The following is a 23,298-nucleotide window of genomic DNA, read 5'->3' as shown; positions in this document are numbered from 1 at the left end:
GCCAGGAAAACAACTTACTCACTGGATGAAGAAAGATAACTTCATATAAGGCAAAGGTGTCAAACTTGCGATCTGTGGGTCGGATGTGGCACATATTGGCCCTGCCACTGCCCGGTTTAGCAAAGGGGGGGAAAGTCCCAATACGTCACGTGATGACGCCATAACAATGCGAGTTTGACACCCCTAAAGGCTAAGCCTGTGATGGTGAACCTGTGGCATGCGTGCCACAGGTGGCATGCGGATACATACCTGTGGGCACGTGAGCGTTACCTAGCTCAACCCCAGAGCACATGCGCACACCGGCCAGCTGATTTTCGGGCCTTCTGGGCCCACCGGAAATCGGGAAACGGGCCATTTCCAGCCTATAGAGGGCCTCTCGGGGTGGGGAAGGCCGTTTTTGCCCTCCCCAGGTTCCAAGAAAGCCTCTGGAGTCTGGGGAGGGTGAAAAACGGGCCTACTGGGCCCACCGGGCCATTGCGTGCCAAAAGCGGGGTGGCGCGGGTGCCAAAGCCCACTGCAACTACATCGCAAAAAAGGCTTTAAGAGTTGTAAACTTAATCTTGCGTAGCTTCTTCTCCAGAAACACTACACTACTAACCAGAGCATATAAAACATTTGCTAGACCAATTCTTGAATACAGCTCGACTGTCTGGAACCCATACCTCATTTCGGACATTAATACAATTAAGCGTGTCCAGAAATATTTTACAAGAAGAGTTCTCCACTCCTCTGATCACAACAAAATACCTTATGCCACCAGACTTGAAATCCTGGGTTTAGAAAATTTAGAACTCCGCCGCCTTCGACATGACCTGAGTTTAACTCATAGAATCATCTGCTACAATATCCTTCTTGTCGAAGACTACTTCAGCTTCAACCACAACAATACACGAGCACACAATAGATTTAAGCTTAATGTGAACCGCTCCAATCTTGAGTGCAGAAAATATGACTTCAGAAACAGAGCTGTTAATGCCTGGAATACACTACCAGACTCTGTGGTCTCTTCGCACAATCCCCAAAGCTTTAACCAAAAACTATCTACTATTGACCTCACCCCATCTGTAAGGGGTCTGTAAGGGGCATGCATAAGAGCACAAGCGTGCCTACTGTTCCTGTCCTAATGTTCCCTTTGATTGTATACAATTTCATATAGCTATTACATACTTATGGTTATATATATGCTTATGTATCGTATAGTTATTTCATGCTTATGCTTATATATAATGTTATGACAAATAAAATAAATAAATAAACATGTTCAGGGGGGTGGGGCGCCTTCAATTATGGGTATGGGCAGGCATGCATGCAACACACACACACTCCACACTCCTCCTGCTTTTGGCACATGACGGCAAAAAGGTTAGCCATCATTGGGCTAAGCAGTGCTTGAAAAGCAGAGGTCAGGAAAGGCACTTCTGTTTTTAGAAGTCCACTTCTAAATTTAAATTTAGACCCCTTCCTCCAAACTACCCTTGCAGAATACTATTTTTTTTTGTGTGGTCTTTTATAGAACATCCTTTCTCAATATTGCTTTCTCCCAGCTATCTCAACATGAGGCCCAAGGACAAAATACTCCTTGTGCCAGCTTACCTCTTCTCTTTTGAACTCCACTACGGCGTCTGTTGTGCTGGTCCCATTGGATAGAAAAGGAGGCATGTCGTCTTCATCCAGAATATGGATGAGCAGAGGGACCTCTCTGAACGTCTCTTGGGAGCCTTCCTTCAAGGTGCACTGAGCCAACATCTCGTACTTTTCTCGTTCTTCTCGGTCGAGGGGTTTGGAGACTCCTACGGCGGTGGTCTCCTCGTTATAATAAAAGGGCAGGTTCTCATCTGGAACACGGTAGAAAGAAAATCTGATTTTCTCGCGAAACCTGGAGCTATTCATGACATCATTTTGGTCCTAAAAGTCCATCATATAACCCTTTTTTAAAATCTTTTCAAAGCATTTTTTACAACCTATTCCGCCGAATAGGTTGTAAAAAAATGCTTTTAAAAGTAAAAAAAAAAAGCTCTGATGATCATATGGCTCAGCTAAGCATGGGCGCGGGTGGGGGGGGAGTAAGTAAGTAAGTAAGTAAGTTTATTACAGCCATAGGCCAGAACAAATAAAAAACAGTCAGTAAATATACAATTAAAAATTCAAGAATAAAATAATACATATCAAATAAAATCTATGATAAAAACCAGTTATCTGTTATGTAACTTAAAATTAAAATACTACTGAGATCAATTGTGTCTAGTACCGTTTCTATGATTAAAATACATGATCTCAACCAATTGGGTCCCTTCCTAATTTACATGAATGGAAAACTGTCAGGTATGTGAGTAAATGTATTTTTCCCATAACTGTTATATATATATATCTCCAAAAAGTTGGCATCAGTTGACATCTATAATTCGGTAACCAATTTCTTTCTTGTGGACATTGCAGCGACACAAAATTTTGCCACTGCACGTATAGTAGCCGGATTTGAGTCTTGGAGGAGAAAGTCTACATAAAAGTCATCTGTCCTGGCGGGGGGAGGGGAAGGGATTTTTGCTACCGGTTCTCCGAACCATCCACTGCCATTGCTACCGGATCGGTCGATCCGGTCTGAACTGGGAGCATTTCACCGCTGGAGCTCACCCCGTTACATGGCGCCGCTGAACTGCCGGACTTTCGATCGACAAGTTCAGCGTCTTAGCCACCGCGTCCCTCCATATGATCATTACTAATGTCATGAATGTGAATGTTACGATGAGGATGATGATTGCTCAAACTAACTATACCCAGACAACACACTGTTTATATAGAGATTGAAATTTTTGCTTTGTTGTGTCTTGCCCGCCCTCAGAGCAGCCGGGGCCTTCTTATCTGCTCCCGAACACGGAGGAATGTATGCCTCCCAGCCCCAGTCCTGGCTCCATGCCCAGACAAACTGCAGAAGAAGGAGCATCTCCCTGCCCCAGCCCTGACTCCATGCCCAGGCAAACGGAGCAGCTAGACCCCTCCCCCTCCTCCACAGCAGGTGAGCCTGAGGAGGGTTTACTCCCAACAACAGCTGATTGGAGTAATCCTCGCATCAGAAGATTGGATAGGCGGAGGCAAGAGAAGGAAGGGAGGGGCAGGCCTTAATGAGTGCTGAGTCATGGAGCCACACCCCATGGCCTATATAAAGGATCTACTTTCTGGCAGTCTCTGAGTCAGGCAAAAGTCGAACTTATCTTGCTGAAGTCACTTACTGGTCTCCTGCCTGCTCTGAGGACTTTGCTAGGACTTTGGGCAGAGCTGCAAAGGCAAGCCTGATTCGGATTTCCCTGACCCGGCCGTCAGCGGAGGAGTGGGACACGACATGCTTTTTCTATATTTAATTAAAAAAAACAGGGGAAAAAAACCCCCCAACCAACACCACCCTAAAGGCATTTGAGTCAACAGAGCGTTTACCTGTGATGAGCTTGTAGGAAATGCTGATATTGTGACATTGGTACTGCAGGGCAAAGGACTGGAGCTGGTGAAAGATTCCCGGGGGTTTATTCTCCATGATGTGAAAAGAGAGATCCATGGCAGGAAAACAGAGCCGGCTTGATGTTGCAGAGCTGCACTCCGGCACGGTGCCATTGATGACCGAGAGTTTGACCAACGTCATAGCCGACGAGCCCAGACAGTTTTTGGCCTGGAAAGGTTTGGAAGAGAGGAAAACGCGGAGCACGACTTTGGCCACGGGACTTCCCGAAGCTAAAAGGAAGAGGGAGAAAGGTTGAGAAGGGAACACAAACGGAGCGCTTCTTTGGGTAATTCCCCAATGGAACATCCGTAGGATCGATATGAATTCTCACTTAAGTCAATTTAAGGGACTTCTGAAGCCGACCTGGACAAAACCACCAAGCTAAGACTTTCAACAGATTCTGAATTAAAACAAAAAAACACACAGGGACAAAATGAGCCTACAAGGATGACAGGGAGAACAATCAACCAATGGAACGGCTTGCCATCAGAAGTTGTGGGTGCTCCATCACTGGAGATTTTTAAGAAGAGTCTGGACAGCCATTGTCTGAAATGGTCTAGTATAGGGTCTCCTGCTTGAGCAGAGGGTAGAACTAGCAGACCCTCGGAGGTCCCTTCCAGCTCTATTCTGATTGATTGATTGATTGATTGATCAAATGTCTATGGAGATTCTCAAGTTATCCAGGTCATTGTTGTCCCAAAAGGCAACTGGACATTCTTGATTGTTTTTCTCCAAAACATTTTGCTTCTTATCCAGAAAGCTTCTTCAGCTTCTTGGGAGAGAAACAAACTCAACCTGTATCAGCAGCTCGAAGCACCTCCCATCCCTAATTAATTTCCCAGGTTTCTTTTCATGCAGAATATCTACCAAAGCAAAAGAATGCAATTTCTCTAAGAGCCTTGACACTTTATTAGTGGATTTTTGTCCAGCTAGGCTCACCTTATCATTTTTTTTATTTTATTTTTTTACTATTTGCAATATGCAGGACGTCTTCATTTATCCTGGCCTTGTCTCCATGCAATGGGCTCTCCTTTGTGATATACAGGAAAGAAATAAAACCTAGACTTATAGAAGCAATATTTTGCTCCCCCACCCCCGTGGTATGTAATATTCCAATAGGATTGCTTACCTTAACCCAAGCTTTTTTTTTCCAAATTAAAAACAAATACCTGAAAGATAGGGGCTCAATCATTTAATCTGGGACTCCAGTTTTGGGAGTGAATATATAGAGCTGTAATTGGACTAATATACCACTTCATAGTGCTTCACAGTCTTCTCGGAGGGAAGGAGGGAGGGAGGGAGGGAGGGAGGAAGAAGGGAGGAAGGGAGGAAGGAAGGAAGGAAGGAAGGAAGGAAGGAAGGAAGGAAGGAAGGAAGGGTGGGTGGGTCAATAGCAATAGCTTACACTGCTTTTACAGCCCTCTCTAAGCAGTTTACCGAGTCAGCCTATTGCCCCCAACTACCTCGGAAGGATGGAAGACTGAGTCAACCTTGAGCCGGTGAAAATCGAACTGCTGGCAGTCAGCTGCAATACTGCGTTCTAACCACTGCACCACCAAGGCTCAGTGCATGTGAATTTTACCTGCAAATCTTGGTGCAGACTTACGCTATAAGCCCATCTAACCAGTAGTTCATTTTTAAGAAGCCAATGTTTTCTCATATTTAACTGTATCAAGCCGATCTAAGGTTGAAATGCAAAATCTACGGTTGAATGCAGAAACGCAACATAAGGGAGCATGCAACTAATTCCTGAAGCTCATGGGAAGCAGCAGTTTCAGCTACAGGTAGTCCTTGATTTACAACTGACCACAAGGAGCCCCAAATTTCCAATGCTAAGCAAGACAGCTGTTAAGTGGGTTTTCCCCATGTCACCACCCTTTCTTGCCACTGTTGCTAGGTGAATCACTGCTGTCTTTAAGTTGGCAACCTGGGTTGTTAAGTGAATCTGGTTTCCCCCACTGACTTACTTGGGAGAAGGTCACAAGAGTTGATCACGTGACCCCGGGACACTGCAACTGTGATAAGTACATGCCAGGGGACAAGCGTCTGAATTTTGATCACATGACCACAGCGGTGCTACAAATGGTTGTTGGTGTGAAAAATGGTCATAAGACCCTTTTCTCATTGCCGTCGTAACTTTGAATGGTCACTAAATGAATGGTTGTAAGTCAAGGACCACCTGTATTTTCATTCCCGATATCCCATAAAGAACAGAGAGTAAAATCTTGAGTAAATTCTCCCAGCCAACATACCATGGTTCAAAATGGCAGAGTTCCACTTTTTGTATACCAAACAGCTATTTTTAAGCTCCAATGGGACATCAATCTAATGTCAAGTTTTCAGCTACATTTCAAACTTAAATGTCTCATGCAGATCAGACTTATTCAGTTACCAAAATGTCCTTTGTGGTCAACGGCAGATTTACAATGTCCATTAATGTTACAGATGGATGCCTCGGTACTGTAGGAATCTTCAGAAAATAATGGGCACCTCAACAGGAACATTTTTATTTTTTCCAATCGAAGATAGCAGAAACCCTCAGACTTCTATACCGCTTCACAGTACTTTTACAGCCCTCTCTCAGCGGTTTAGAGTCAGCATATCGCCCCCAACAATCTGGGTCCTCATTTTATCAACCTCGGAAGGATGGACGGCTGAGTCAGCCTTGAGCCTGGTAAGATAGGTAGGTAAATAGATAGATAGATAGATAGATAGATAGATAGATAGATAGATAGATAGATAGATAGATAGATAGATAGATAGATAGATAGATAGATAGATGGTTGGGTGGGTGGGTGGATGGATGGATGGATGGATGGATGGATGGATGGATGGATGATAGAGCAATAACCATAACACTTAGACTTATATACCACTTTATAATGCTTTTAGAGCCCTCTCTAAGTGGTTTACAGAGTCATCCTATTGACCCCAACAATCTGGGTCCTCATTTTACCCACCTCGGAAGGATGGAAGGCTGAGTCAGCCTTGAGCCTGGTGAGAGTCAAACTGCCAAATTGCAGTCAGCCAGCAATCAGCAGAAGTAGCCTGCAGTACTGCACTCTAACCATTGTGCCACTGAGGCTCATTTGAGATCCACTTCCCTTCCCCAAAACACCCCACTTAGTAACTGAATAAGTCGCTCTAGACAGAAATTGGAGTCACCATCACCTTTTCGCCAACGAGGGGCACTCAAGGTCGCTGACAAATTAAAATGATAGGATGAAACACAATTAGAACCACAACACAGAAACAACACTCAACATGACTCCAATGTTCAGCCATGATGCTGAACATCAGAAACCTGGATATAAATCTGATTTTGCCTCCTAAAGGAACACCTTTCCTAACCCCCTTCCCAGTGGTGGGCTGCTGCCGGTTCGGACCGGTTCGCGTGAACCGGTAGTTCTGATCAGCGGCTGGCCCCACCCACCTGCCCTGGCACTATCACATCCTATATAATCACTGGTTTTTCGATGTCACGTCCCTGTGAGGAAGGCGCATGTGCGCTCACATTTTCGGTTCCGAGTGAACTGGTTGTTACAACTGGCATCAGCCCACCACTACTCATTCATTGTCTATAGAGATTCTCCATCATCCAGGTCACGGTTGTCCCAAAGGTAACGACTTCTTTTGTTTTTCCTTGAACACATTTTGCGTCTCATCCAAGAAATTTCTTCAATTCAGTTTGAAGAAGCTTCTTGGATGAGAAGTAAAACGTTTTCAAAGGGGAAAAAAAAAACAAGGTAAGAAAACCCTGGGATAACCCCTTCCGTCTTCACACCCACCGGCAAAGAATTCCAGAGACTTACAAAGGACAATGAAGTCTTCTTTATCCAGACTCTTGTTGAGGTACAGGAGTCCCGTTCTCTCGCCAATCTGAAACCATAGATTTTTGGACCCCGTTCCAAAGGAATCTGGGACTAGACAAAAGAAAGCTTCCTCCTCTTCCGAATCTTTTAAGGCATGGAGTTGTAATAAAGGTGTCCCTTCCGGTTGTTCAAGGTAAACGTTTTCATGATATGTCTTCCGGGGAAAGTACAGTCCAAAGGCAACTGTAAAAGAAAGGAGGGGGAAAAAATAAGAAAAAAACATTGTCTATTTAAGATTCCTGGTGTGAGAGTGGGTTCTTTCAAAAAACAACAATCTTGCAGAATAGAGTAGAGTAGAGTAGAATAGAATAGAATAGAATAGGACAGGACAGGACAGGACAGGACAGGACAGGACAGGACAGGACAGGACAGGACAGGACAGGACAGGACAGGACAGGACAGAACAGAACAGAATATTGAGAATGGAATGGAACAGAACAGAATAGAATGCTTTATTGGCCAAGTGTGATTGAACACACAAGGAATTTGTCCTTGGTGCATTTGCTATCAGTGTACATAAAAAGACAAGATACATTCATCAAGAATCATAAGGTACAACACTTAATGATAGTCATAGGGTGCAAATAAGCAACTGAATCATTCTAGGAAACAATATCAATATAAATCGTAAGGATACAAGCAACAAAATTACAGTCATGCAGTCATAAGTGGGAGGAGATGGGTGATAGGAACGATGAGAAGACTAATAGTACTAGTAATGCAGACTTAGTGAATAGTTTGACAGTGTTGAGGGCATTGTTTGTTTAGCAGAGTGAGTGTTCGGGGAAAAAACTGTCCTTGTGTCTAGTTGTTCTGGTGTGCAGTGGTCTATAGCATCGTTTTGAGGGTAGGAGTTGAACCAATTTATGTCCAGGATGTGAGGGGTCTGTAAATATTTTCACAGCCCCCTTTTTGACTCGTGCAGTATACAGGTCCTCAATGGAAGGCAGGTTGGTAGCAATTATTTTTTCTACAGTTCTAATTATCCTCTGAAGTCTGTGTCTTTCTTGTTGGGTTGCAGAACCGAACCAGACAGTTATAGAGGTGCAAATGACAGACTCAATAATTCCTCTGTAGAACTGAATCAGCAGCTCCTTGGGCAGTTTGAGCTTGCTGAGTTGGCGCAGAAAGAACATTCTTTGTTGTCCTTTTTTAATGACGTTTTTGATGTTAGCTGTCCATTTTAAGTCTTGAGATACGATAGAACCTAGAAATTTGAAGGTCTCTATGGTTGATACAAGGATTACAAATAATCCTCCACTTACAATCGTTTGTTTAGTGACTACTGGGCGTTACAACAGCAGCGAAAGGAGGGACTTACGGTCATTTTTCACACAACCGTGGCAGCATCCTCAGATTGGTCACGCGATCAAAATTCAGAAACTTGGCACTTGGCATGTACTTATAAAGGTTGCAGCGTCTCGGGGTCATGCGATCCCCTTTCGCGACTTCCTGTTAAGCAAAGTCAGTGTGGAAGCTGGATTGACTTCATCATCGTGTGACTAACTTAACAACTGCAATGATTCACTTAGCAACAGTGGCAAAAAAAAAGGCCATTTAACAACTGTCTCGCTTAGCAATGGAAATGTTGGACTCATAAGTGGAGAACTATTTATTTCTTGTAAATTTACCTCCTTGTAATCTTGCCTAATAGCTAAAGCTCGAAATCTAACATCTAAGAACACCTTTTTAAAAAATCTATTTTTTAAATAAAAGATTTTTATAAGTCTCACTTGTAGAATTAATGGGGAACATAATACACAGTCTGTATATTTTCTGTTTAAGCTGCAGCTGATTTGTATTCTTTTAAATGAATCTCTATACATCATCATCATCATCATTATTATTATTATTATTATTATTATTATTATTATTATTATTATTATTATTATTATTATTATTATATTTCTTATTCCGAGTTGATATTTCTTTGTTGTCCTTTTTAATGGCGTTTTGATGTTAGCTGTCCATTTTAAGTCTTGAGATACGATAGAACCTAGAAATTTGAAGGTCTCTATGGTTGATACAAGGATTACAAATAATCCTCCACTTACAATCAATGTGTATCTATCTATCTATCTATCATCTATCTATCTATCATCTATCTATCTATCTATCATCTATCTATCTACCTACCTTATAAAGGATGGAAGGCTGAGTCAACCTTGGGCCGGGCTTGAACCTGCAGTAATTGCAGGCTGCTGTGTTCTAATAACAGGCTTCTTTACAGCCTGAGCTATCCACGGCCCTGTTGATGTTTCTTTGTTGAATTGTATGCAGTGAAATGTATCTTTTAATGGGTTTATATTTTTGTTCACCTGCCAGCATTATTGTGACAACCGGGGCAGTCATTTAAATCTAAATAAATAAACGTGTCCAATAATTCTTCTACTTACAATCAATGTGTATTTATCTATCTATATATATAAAAGGCTCTGTGTGTGTATGTGTTTGTATATTCCAGCATAACTCTGGAACACCTCGAGCAATTTCAACCAAACTTGGTACACAGATGACTTACTCTCTGGAAACAAATACTGTGGGGGTAAGACACCCCTAACACCCATCGGGGTGAATATAGCGGCCGCGCCACCTCTGTGGCCTTCTGCAGCGGCCGCACACCACCCGCTGGGCCATTCCGGATGGCAAGGAGCACTGTTGCCGCCAGTTGGGTGTCGGCCCAGGTAGTTACCGCAGCCCAGGCAGTTGTGCGCAGCCCCAACGCTGCTGGATTCCGGATGGTGGTTACCTGTGGGCGTGGGCAACCGGATGGACAGGGGGTGGGGCCCAAAGACTTAGAGTGATTTTGTGTATGATTTTACTTTATAATGTGTATATTGCACTATTAAGAGCCTGTAAGGATTGGGATACATAAATACCCAGGAATGCCAGGTTATCAGCTAGTATTACATAAAATTTGGTGAAATATTAGAAAGTATCCATGCTCATTTCCATGGATTTTGCAAATTGCAAATATGAAAAACAGAATTATAATACATGTTAAAAAATTAAAAAACAAACAGGTTTTTTTTGTTTTGTTTACATTTATACCCCGCCCTTCTCCGAAGACTCAGGGCGGCTTACAATGTATAAGGCAATAGTCTCATTCTATTTGTATATTTTTTTACAAAGTCAACTTATTGCCCCCCCAACAATCTGGGTCCTCATTTTACCTACCTTATAAAGGGTGGAAAGCTGAGTCAACCTTGGGCCGGGCTCGAACCTGCAGTAATTGCAGGCTCTGTGTTTTAATAACAGGCTTCTCTATTGCCTGAGCTATCCCGGCTTTGAGCTTTTAGGTCCAACCCCTTGCCACGCTCATCCACCCAGGCATTAGGCAGATCATATTAGTGGTCTGTGGGATTTTAAATTATGAATTTAGTGGTCCCTAAGGTCCGAAAAGTTGGGGACCCCTGCTCCAGAGGCCAAAAGTGGTTGGGGGGGCACCTGCACCAGCGCCCCATTTTTGCTAGCAGAGACACCGCAGGCCGGTCCTTTGCTATTTCCAAACCGGCTCCGCAAGCCATATCTAAGCACCCCATGGGCCTTGAGTTTGACACTCCTGGCTTAGAAAAATATTAGACAGGATCAACAGACAGAAGACTTCAGGTCAAGAGTAGCAAACTAGAGTGGGGAACTTTGAAAAAAAATAAGGTCCTGGAGCTGTTGCTCTCAGACAAGTTGTTTGCCCAATTCACCGCCAGCTTCTTTTAGACTTTACAATTTTTACAATACTACATGTGAAAAATAAAAAAACATCATTTTTCTAAGAAGGATCGCAAGTCATAAATTTGATCCATTAAAGTCCCTTAATAAATAACTGGCACTGTAAAGCCGAATTACCAATAATTTCCAAGCGTTATAATATATTGATGTATAGAAAAGGTCAAAATACTTCTTGATCGACGTCTACAGCTAATCGTCAGTGGTGTAACCGTCTGCTTATCAAACCTTTCCTACCTCTGTCCCTGGTATTAAAGCACTTTCATTAATTACGCTATAATCACAATAAATCTCCAGCAACTTCATTCTCAGCAGGCAGCCCTGAAGTCTGACATTCTGTTTCCCAGTTGTCAGAATAACAGATTTGGAAGGAACCTTAGAGGTCTTCTAGTCCAACCCCCTGCTCAAGCAGGAGACCTTAGACCATTTCAGACAAGTGACTGTCCAGTCTCTTCTTAAAAGCCTCCAGTGATGGAGCATCTACAACATCTGGAGGAAAACCGTTCCACTGGTTGGTTGTTCTGTCAGGAATTTTCTCCTTAGTTCTAGGTTGCTTCTCTCCTTGATTCATTTCCATCCATTTCTTCTTCTGCTAACTGTAGACAAAGGTGTCCCTAACTATCTTGGATGGAGACTATCAGAACATAACAGAGTTGTAGCTGGAAAGTTCAAAAATACTGTATCTTGGAGGAGCTCAATCCAAACTACTTCTGTATCTTACTTATCTAAGAAAACAGCATCATTATAACTACAATTAATTACTGGGCACCAAGTTCAATTTTGAGGGCATCTTTATCTTGAATTAATAGAAATGTAAAGCAAGACGGAATACAGTAAGACTCAAGTAGGAGGGGAGAGTATCGATTTTCTCTTTGATGTCAATATACAGGTAATGATCTGTCCCCCTCCGCAGTCCGGGAGACACGAGCGATGACTTAATTAGCCGGCAACTATCAGCTCTGGCAACAAACTAGCGAGCGTCTGCCAAGTGTCTCTGTTCTCTCTCTTGATGCCGATGTGTCAGCCAGGAAACCAGGAACAAACAGGACTTCAGCTCTAATTCTCCCTCTAAGCAGTTGATTTGCTTGCTACAAAGTGGTATAGCAGCCCTTGCTGCTTTTATATAATAATAATAATAATAATAATAATAATAATAATAATAATAATAATAATAATAATAATAATAATAATAATAATAATAATAATAATAATATTTTAATTTCTATACCTCACTTCTCCTGAAGGACTCAGGGCGGTTGACAGCCAGATAAAATAACAATAAAACCAGAATTAAAAAGCTTATTCAATTTAGCCGATAATTTAAATATAAAATACATAACATCATAAAACCCCATTAAAAATCCTAATAAAACCCGTTTTATGCCAGCCCTGCGCGGAAGAATAAATACGTCTTCAGCTCGCGGCGAAAGGTTCAGAGGTCAGGAAATTGATAAAGTCCTGGAGGAAGGACCCCACACCTGTGGGGTGTGGGCTCCATGACTCAGCACTTCCTAGACCTGCCCCACCCCTGCTTCTGTTGTTCCTGCCTCTCCTGCCTATGAAACCTAGGGTCCAACCAGGCCTGATTGCCATCAACCGGGTCTGGAGGCATGGCCTGGTGGGGGAAGAGTCAGGGGACGGAGGTCTCATTATCTCCTCCACCTGGCCTGCCTCTGGCTCCTGGAGCTGAGCTAGGGAAGCCGGTGCTCCAGAGATAAGTCCTGATGGCCCTTCCACCTCACTTTCTGAGCCACAGACACAACAGGTAAAGGTAAAGTCCAGTCATATACAACTCTAGGGCTCATCTCTGTTTCTTGGCTGACAGAGCCAACATTGTCCGAAGAAATTTCGTGGTCATGCGGCCAGCATGACTATACACATGGGAGGCTGTTACCTTCCCACTTTCCTATCGGCTGATCCGATAGCAATGGCAGCGGGTGGTTTGGAGAACCGGTAGCAAAAATCCCTGCCCGCCCCCCATGCCCAGCTGAGCCATGTGATCATCAGAATTTTTTTTTTTTACTTTTAAAAGCATTTTTTCGGCCGAAAAAAAATGCTTTTAAAAATAAATACAAAAAGCCTCTGATGATCGTGCAGCTCAGCTGGGATCATCAGAGCCTTTTAAAAGCATTTTTTTCTACAACCTCTTTTGTCAAAGAGGTTGTAAAAATGCTTTTAAAATGCTCTGACAATCCCAGCTGAGCTGCACGATCATCAGAGGCTTTTTTTTTAACTTTTAAAAGCATTTTTTAAAAGGTAAAAAAGCTGAAGCCTGCTAGTCAAAAAATGGGGGATGTAGGCAAAAAATGGGGGGGGGTTTCATTTGAGAGAGAGAGAGAGAGAGAGAGAGAGAGAGAGAGAGAGAGAGAGAAAGAAAGAAAGAAAGAAAGAAAGAAAGAAAGAAAGAAAGAAAGAAAGAAAGAAAGAAAGAAAGAAGAAGGAAAAAAAGAGGGGGAGGAAGGAAAAAGGAGAGGAAGGAAGGACTACAAACCTGGCACTAGACGCAGCTTCAGAGGATAATCCAGGGCTGGATTATCATCTAGTCCAACCCTGCTCCAGCAGGACCTTGTTAGTGAGTTTCTGTCTTTTGATCCCCCGTCACATAGCCACACCCACCCAGTCACATGACCCCACCCACCAAGCCATGCCCACCAAGCCACACCCACAGAACCGGTAGGAAAGAAATTTAGATTTCACCACTGATGCAAAGGCAGAGGGAAGCAAGGTCTGTTAAGCTCATAGTACACATGGGGTTCCTTGTCAGCGTTTTTAAAAGTGTATGCAAGTAATTTACTAAGTCTGCACTACTATTAATCTTCTCATCGTTCCCATCGCCCACTTATGACTGTATGACTGTCATAAGTATGCAAGTATCATTGTGAGTATGAATTTTGTTGCGTGTATCCTTACGATTTGTTTCCTAATTGCTTATTTGTACCCTATGACTATCATTAATTGTTGTACCTTATGATTCTTGATGAACGTATCTTTTCTTGTTATGTACACTGAGAGCCTATGCACCAAGACAAATTCCTTGTGTGTCCCATCACACTTGGCCAATAAAGAATTCTATTCTATTCTATTCTAATCCAGGAGATGACCAGACTGAGTCTGAGGGAGGGGTCAAATGCATCATTAGTCTCGAGTCCCTTCATGCCCACAAGAGATCTCAGTCAAACTAATCTTGAATTATTCTACTCTTATCTCCTGCTAATTTCCCTTGACCGTTAGTAGTTCAGATTCTTGTAGTGAGCTCAACCTTACTGTCATTTGAACTGTCTAGCTCTCCTGATTTTCCTGGTGCTTAACATGCACAATTGGGACAAGCAAAATCACGAGATTGTGACAGATGCACAACCTTGTGTCCACTGCATTCATTACGTGAGACATTGTATGATCCCAACTTGCAGTACTCCTGCCAGCTTCCCCACTGACTCCGCTTGTCAGAAGCTGGCTGTGAAGCATTCAAATGGCGATCATGTGACGTTGCAACGCTTCGACTCTCGTAAGTGTACACCACTTGGGAAGCACACCTGAATCTCAATCACATAAAGGCAACCAGCCTAGTGCTGAAATTGTTGACTTCAGGCAATAGCTCCTTTTTTACCATTATCTTAACCAATATCTGATTTGAACCCAGATCCCACCCTTTTCTTAAATCCTCTTTTATATAAAACTGTTGCCACTTGGCTAACTCTTTCTAGTCCCTACTTGCTTTTTTTTTTTTTACTTCCTGTGTGGGTATTTTCCGATACTTGCTTGCTAAGAAACTCAGGGTGGGCCGGAGTTGTGATTGATAGTTGATTCATAAACAAGAGTTTGAGCTATGAACATAGCTCTGGGTCTGCAACTCATTAAAACAGCTGTATCCCTTCCTGGGAATATTTCTTATCTGTTCATCCAGTGCTAACTAAGTATGACATCAAATAGCTTCTCTTTGTTCATTCTGACAACTCATGGAAGGCGGTGTAACTTTTGTTTAAGCAAACTCTCCCCTTTCTTCAGGAAGAGGCAGCCGGCAGGCAGCACAATGTTGTCGTTAGTTAGGGCATCGCGTTGCCTAATTCCACCAGGAAGGCGAACTCAAGCGAGAGATCATTGATTGATGACGCTCTTATAAAACCATCCAACAACCTCCATCTCACCCCTCACACTTTAGGCTTCAGATCTGAGACAGCTAACAGCCTCCCCTTTACCAACCATCTGTTTTATATATATATATATATACATGTATTACACAAGGAAAGGAGGGCACAGTGCCAGCCAGCGCTGATCAGAAAGGAAAAGAATCCTCTTCCCATAAAAGAAGAATTATTCCGTACACAGATGCTGGGAAAGCAAGGCTTTCGTTCAGCGAACAGCAAAGGAAAGAAACGAGCAGAAATTGTTCCACATTCTCCTTGATGTGAGAAGATGACGGCCATGGTATTTTTTTTTCTGATGCAATGAAAACGCAACACTCAAATGAAACAAATATGATTCTTAATATTCTATTTGTAGTAAAAGGAACGCTATCCAGAATGTTAAGGGTAATCTGGGTTCACAACTAAGGTTGTGGATTGTTGAGCAGAGTACCCTACGCATGAAAACGACTGAGACTGGTTGTATACAATAACAGTCACTTGCAGACACACTGGGGTTTGATATTCCTTTACTTTTAGAGAAAAGGCAAAGTCATAGTCCAAAAACAATTCCAGGTCATACACATATAAAGCCAGTCGGTCTTCTTACCAATGTAGACTTATAAAACAAACAAGGTCTTCTTTCAGTTCAGCAAAACACAGTTCAATTCATAACAGTCAGTATCTTGAGGAATCAGTAACTAGCCATGATCAAGCAACGATCATAAAGCTCAAATATACAGTTGCAGCATGTCATCAGGTTACAATGCTGTAGAGTCCCTGTAGATTCCTAACAAGCCATAACTTAGTAGTCCTTTTATACATTGGCTACAGAGCTCAACCAATCAGGAAGCTTGCATGATGCAGCACAGCCTTAAAGCAGTATCATGCCTTTATACAAACATACATAGTTAGTTTATATATTGCCTGGCCAACTAGTTAGGCAAATAACAATTTCCTGACACAGAATATGGTGATTGTCATAAAAATAACATATTGAAATACTGAATAATTAAATAATGAAAGATTATAACTCGACAAAAATATGTGTCCTATTACTAGGACTATATAAGCTTGTCAAACGTAGTAAATATGATGAATATTATTTTATTTGTACTAGAGTGTGGATAGAAAAGGAATATATTTAAATATAATAGTGGCATAATTAAAAGTTAGAAAAAGGGATGGAAACCAGAGAGTGGGGGATAAATGGAATACATATCTTGATATGATAAGGTGAAGTAATAATAAGAGTGGAAATCAGAACTTGAATGATGGTAGTATTAAGAATGTTTGAATAATATGGTGATTGGCATAAAAATAACATACTGAAATAATGAGTAATTACATAATGGAAGATTATAATTTAACATAAACATGTGTATTACTATTAGAACCATGTAGGTCTGTTAAATGTTTCAAATATGATTATTAATATTTTATTTGTAGTAAAAGGAATGACACTCAGAATATGGTGACTGGCCTAAAAATAACGTACTGAAATATTGAATAATTACATAATGGAAGATTATAATTTAACGTAAACATGTGTATTACTATTAGAACCATGCAAGTCTGTTAAATGTAACAAATATGATTATTAATATATTATTTGTAGTAAAAGGAATGACACTCAGAATATGGTAATTGGCATAAAAATAACATACTGAAATATTAAATAATTAAATAATGGAAGATTATAATTTAACATAAACATGTGTATTACTATTAGAACCATGCAAGTCTGTTAAATATAACAAATATGATTATTAATATATTATTTGTAGTAAAAGGAATGACACTCAGAATATGGTAATTGGCATAAAAATAACATACTGAAATATTAAATAATTAAATAATGGAAGATTATAATTTAACATAAACATGTGTATTACTATTAGAACCATGCAAGTCTGTTAAAAAAACAAATACGATTATTAATATTTTATTTGTAGTAAAAGGAATGATACTCAGACACGGTGGTAGTATTAAGAATGTTTCAATAATATGGTGATTGGCATAAAAATAACATATTGAGATACTAAAATACTGAATAACTAAATAATGAAAGATTATAATTCCAACAAAAATATGTGTACTATTATCAGAACTATATAAGCTTGTCAACTGTAGTAAATATGATTAATATTATTTTATTTGTACTAACATGTAAGACACTCAGAGGCCACACTGTGCACGCATTGATATGTTTGTAAAAAATAAATAACAAAATAACAAAACTTGAAAGAAAAGAAAATGTAATGCTCCAAACTTCCCCGCCAGCAACCCAACACTTCTGCCAGGATGAAGTTGGGAAGACGGAACTAAAAGTATATAACGTGAACATTTAGGGAAACTGCAACAAACTCCTCTGAAGATCCACCAGGTTAAGAAAAATGAACAAAAACTACCAAACAATTTGTGAAAAACAGTCCATTTTTGGTCAACAATTAGGCATCCATACAAATATCACCTTCATTATATTGGTAATCCTTGACGTACGACCATCATGAACGGACACCTGTTGCAAAACAGGCCAGTAATGCTTTTATGAGCTTTTCTGCAGTGGTCATTAAACGAGCACGATAGTCATAAAGCAGCCACAGCAGTTGTTAAGCAAGCCAAGGGTTTGTTGAAAATTTGGAAGTCGCTAAACAGCTGCTTGTAAATTGAGGTGTCTTATGTAGAATAAACTGAATTCTCACCTGAGGGCTTATTTTCAATTTCTGGAATATACTGTATTTTTCAGAGTATAAGACTCTCCGGACTATAAGACACACCTACCTTTTTTGGGGAGGAAAACAAGAAAAAAAAATCTGCCTCTGCCTCCCAGCAATTTGCCTCCTTGCAGCAAACAACAAACAACCTGCTTTAGTTTCATTTTCAGCACAGCTTGATTAGCACAAGAAAAAAAAAAGCTGTCTCCTTGTAGCAAACAGTGGAGGCCCACCCAGCAATAGGCAATGGCAATCCCTGCAGCCTGAAACAGCTGAGGGTCAGGAGGCCGATCCAACCGACAATCAGCTGCTGGTACTAATCAGGCTGTGCTGAAGCTGAAACGGGCTGTTTGCTGCTTGTTGCAAGGAGGTAAATTGCTGGGATGCAGAGGCCAAAGGGTGGGGGCTAGCAGGTGGGCAGGGCTACATTTGGTGTATAAGATGCACCCAAATTTTCACCCTCTTTTAGGGGGGGGAAAGTGCATCTTATAATCTGAAAAATATGGTAAGTAACAGTATGTTCTCTAAACACGTGTTAAGAAAAAAAAAATCAACCAAGTTTATATTTCCTCCATTCTTCATCTGAATGAGCTAAACTCCCATATGACAGAATACAGGTAGTCCTTGACTTACGACCACAATTGGGCCCAAAATTTATGTCACTAAGTGAGACATTCAAGTGAGTTTTGCCCCATTTTGCGACCTTTCTTGCCACAGTTGTTACGCGAATCACGGCAGTTGTTAAGTTATTCACACGGTTGTTAAGTGAATCCAGCTTCCCGGTTGACTTTGCTTATCAGAAGGTCACAAAAGGGGGTCACGTGACCCCTGGGACATTGCAACCGTCATAAATATGAGTCAGTTGCCAAGTATCCGAATTTTGATCATGTGACTATGGGGATGCTGCAACAGTCCTAAGACACTTTTTTTTACATCGTAATTTTGAACAGTCGCTAAATGAATTGTTGTAAGCAAGACTACCTGTATTTCAGTTTTTAAGTATTGCTATTCATCTTAGCAGGGACGTGGTGGCTCAGTGGCTAAGATGCTGAGCTTGTCGATCGAAAGGTTGGCAGTTCAGTGGTTCGAATCCCTCGTGCCGCGTAACGGGGTAAGCTCCCGTTATTTGTCCCAGCTTCTGCCAACCTAGCAGTTCGAAAGCACTTAAAAAATGCAAGTAGAAAAATAGGGACCACCTTTGGTGGGAAGGTAACAGTATTCCATGCACCTTTGGCACTTAGTCATGCCGTCCACATGACCACAGAGACGTCTTCGGACAGCGCTGGCTCTTTGGCTTTGAAACGGAGATGGGCAGTGCCCACTAGAGCCGGGAACAACCAGCATGCATGTATGGGGGAACCTTTACCTTTACCTTATTCATCTTAGCTAACTGGAGAGTTTTTAAAATTATCCTTCACTTGAGCATTTTACTAGCTAGGCTACTGATACCAATCTCTCCTGCCACATTCACAGTATCAGAAAATACCTGTGCTGTGCATATTAAGAGGTTTGCAAATGATTGTGAGCCTTCAAGATACAGCAGCCAACAAACTAGGTAAGGTAGGGCAGGACAGATAGGACAGAATGCAGAATAGAATAGAATAGAATAGAATAGAATAGAATAGAATAGAATAGAATAGAATAGAATAGAATAGAATAGAATAGAATGCAGAACAGAGCAGAGCAGAACAGAACAGAAGATTCATTATTGGCCAAGTGTGATTGGATACACAAGACATTTCTCTCTAGTGCAGAAGCTCTCATTGTGCAGACAAGCAACAAGTGATAAATCATGATCATAATCATAAAATACAGTCATCATTTGGTTGGTAGCAAACAATTCCATTGAGGACCTGTATACTGCACCAGTCAAAAAGAAGGCTGTGAAAATATTTACAGATCCTTCACATCCTGGACATAAACTGTTTCAACTCCTACCCTCAAAACGATGCTACAGAGCACTGTACACCAGAACAACTAGACACAAGAACAGTTTCTTCCCAAACGTCATAACTCTGCTGAACAAATAATTCCCTCAACACTGGCAAACTATTTACTAAGTCTGCACTACTATTAATCTTCTCATCGTTCCTATCACCCATCTCCTTCCACTTATAGCTGTATGACTGTAACTTTGTTGCTTGTATCTTTATGATTTATATTGATATTGATTGCTTCCTGATTGCTTATTTGTACCCTATGACTATCATTAAGTGTTGGACTTTATAACTGTTTTTTTTTAATTGAAAAAGTTTTAACAAACAAAAACATTTTTCCCCCCTCCCCCCCGCAAACCCCCTTCCCCCCCTCCCTTCCCCCCACCCCTGGCTTCCCGGGTCAATCACAAGGTATTGTTATACATAAACCAAACATAGAATAAAATTTTCCCTTCTAATCCAATTAACCTCATCCAAATCTTTTCATTTCCTAACCTCCCCATTAAGGGACACGGTGGCTCAGGGGCTAGGACATTGAGCTTGTAGAACGAAAGGTCGGCAGCTCAGCGGTTCGAATCCCTAGTGCTGTTGTGTAATGGGGTGAGCTCCTGTTACTTGTCCCAGCTTCTGCCAACCTAGCAGTTTCGAAAGCACGTAAAAATGCAAGTAGAAAAAATAGGGACCATCTTTGATGGGAAGGTAACAGCGTTCCTTGCGCCTTTGGTGTTGAGTCATGCCAGCCACATGACCACGGAGACGTCTTTGGACAGCGCTGGCTCTTTGGCTTTGAAACGGAGATGAGCATCACCCCCTAGAGTCAGGAACGACTAGCACGTATGTGCGAGGGGAACCTTTACCTTTACCTTTAACCCCCCATTATATAAAATAATACATCCTAATTATTCAAAGGCAATCTGATATCTCTTAATCTGATATCTGTTTTTGTAAATAATCAATCCATTTTTTCCATTCAATTAAATATCTTTCCTGCGTATTGTCTTTCAAAAAAGCTGAGATTTTAGCCATCTCAGCCAAGTTAGTAACTTTCAATATCCATTCTTCTATTGTAGGTAACTCTTTTTTCTTCCAATATTGTCCAATCAACAGCCTTGCTGCTGTTATTCAGTTCAAGTTCAATTTAAATTGATCTTGGACATTATAACTGTTGATGAAGGTATCTTTTCTTTTATGTACACTGAGAGCATATGCACCAAGACAAATTCCTTGTGTGTCCAATCACACTTGGCCAATAAAGAGTTCTATTCTATTCTATTCTATTCTATTCTATTCTATTCTATTCTATTCTATTCTATTCTATTCTATTCTATTCTTAAATCATAAGATACAGCACTCAGTGATAGTCACAGAATGCCAAATACGATACAGATTAACAGTGTTGGAAGGGACCTTGTAGGTCATCTAGTCCAACCTCCCCTCCCCAAGCAGGAGACCAGGGGTGAAATCCAACAGGTTCCGACAGGTTCTGTAGAACCAGCAGCGGAAATTTTGAGTAGTTTGAAGAACTGGCATATACCACCTCTGGCTGATCCCTCCATTCCCTGGGGTGGGAATGGAGATTTTGCAGTATCCTTCCCCTGCCACACCCACCAAGCCACACTATGCTCACCAAGCCACGCCAACAGAACCAGTAGTAAAAAAAAATTGAGTTTCACCACTGCAGGAGACACTACACCATTAAGCAATCAACATAAATCATAAGATACAAACCACAAAGTTACAGTTGAAAGAAGCTAATAGGAAAGATGAGAAGGATAATAGTAACACAGCCCTATTTGGTGCTTTGACATCCCAGGGCATAAGACCGTGTTGTGGGAATTAGTTGTTTAGCAGAGTGATGGCATGGGGGAGGGGGGGAGACTGTTCTTGTGTCTAGTTATTTTGGCGTGCAAAATAATAAAAATGTTGATAAATAATTCAGAAGCTGTTTACAGCCCAATCCTCATTTAAATGGAACGGGCTATCACTGTAAAGTATTTGTTATGATAGATGAACATTAAAGAGGGGGGGAGGGGGGAGAGAGAGAGACCAAGACAGAAACACAGAGACAGACAGAGAGAGAGACAGAGACAGAGACAGAGAGACAAAGACAAAGAGACTAAGAGAGAGAGACCGAGAAACAGAGAGAGACCGAGAGAGAGAGAGAGAGAGAGAGAGAGAGACCAAGAGAGACAGAAAGAGAGAGACAGCGACCGAGACCAAGAGACAGAGAGAGACAGAGAGAGAGAGAGAGACAGAGAGAGAGAGACAGACAGAGAGAGACAGCGACCGAGACCGAGAGACAGAGAGAGACAGAGACAGAGAGAGACAGAAACAGAGAGAGACACACACATAGAGAGAGAGGGGGAGGGAGGGAGGGAGAGGGACAGAGAGAGACAGAGAGAGAGAGAGACAGAGAGAGAGACACACAGAGAGAGAGAGACCGAGACAGAGACAGACAGAGAGAGACAGCGACCGAGACCGAGAGACAGAGAGAGACAGAGACAGAGAGAGACAGAAACAGAGAGAGAGACACACACAGAGAGAGAGGGGGAGGGAGGGAGGGAGAGGGACAGAGAGAGACAGAGAGAGAGAGAGACAGAGAGAGGGACACAGAGAGAGAGAGAGACAGAGACAGAGACAGACAGAGAGACAGCGACCGAGACCGAGAGACAGAGAGAGACAGAGAGAGACAGAGACAGAGAGAGAGACACACAGAGAGAGAGAGGGAGGGAGGGAGAGGGACAGAGAGAGAGAGAGACAGAGAAACAGAGAGAAACCGAGAGAGAGAGAGAGAGAGAGAGAGAGAGAGACCAAGAGAGACAGAAAGAGAGAGACAGCGACCGAGACCGAGAGAGAGAGAGAGAGAGAGAGAGAGAGAGACACACACACACAGAGAGAGAGACCAAGAGAGAGAGAGACAGAGACAGAGACAGACAGAGAGAGACAGCGACCGAGACCGAGAGACAGAGAGAGACAGAGACAGAGAGAGACAGAGACAGAGAGAGACACACACAGAGAGAGAGAGAGGGAGGGAGGGAGAGGGACAGAGAGAGAGAGAGACAGAGAGAGACAGACAGACAGACAGAGACAGACAGAGAAAGAGACCCCATCCCAAGATCATTAGAAAAATACTTTTGAAAAAACGGTTCCAATATTTTGATTATTATTTAATTTAAAAATTAAAGTTAGCCTAAGCTAGCAACAGAAATGACAACCACCAGAAAAACGATAGTTCTGGCAAAGAACTTGATGAAAGTTGAGAGAAATTCTCTTTTGCCGTTTGTTTTCAGGTTTAGAACTTTAGATGGTACTGTAACATATTAAATCAAAGCAGATCTGTTTTTACATGCACAGACCAGCTTAGGTACTATATAATATGCAATTCAGAGCACCATTGTTCAATAATAAGGAACATTTCCTTGGTGGAATAAATCCCAT

At 41.7% G+C, this 23,298-nt stretch overlaps 1 protein-coding gene across 1 annotated transcript in view; it reads right to left on the bottom strand.

Moving 5' to 3' along the window:
- The window catches only part of RET (ret proto-oncogene), a 152,518-nt gene that overhangs the window by 68,187 nt on the left and 61,033 nt on the right, over positions 1–23,298 (bottom strand). Inside the window, exons 2-4 of the mRNA XM_058189068.1 lie at positions 7,303–7,545; positions 3,430–3,720; positions 1,594–1,835 (exon numbers count right to left, since the gene is read on the bottom strand). Coding sequence (XP_058045051.1) covers positions 1,594–1,835; positions 3,430–3,720; positions 7,303–7,545 — 776 coding nt within the window. The remainder of the gene's footprint in view (positions 1–1,593; positions 1,836–3,429; positions 3,721–7,302; positions 7,546–23,298) is intronic.

Source organism: Ahaetulla prasina, chromosome 6 (assembly GCF_028640845.1).
Source record: "Ahaetulla prasina isolate Xishuangbanna chromosome 6, ASM2864084v1, whole genome shotgun sequence".
Taxonomy (NCBI): Eukaryota; Metazoa; Chordata; class Lepidosauria; order Squamata; family Colubridae; genus Ahaetulla; species Ahaetulla prasina.
The sequence above is the reverse complement of the archived record's forward strand: the minus strand, read 5'-3'. Positions and strand labels throughout refer to the sequence as shown.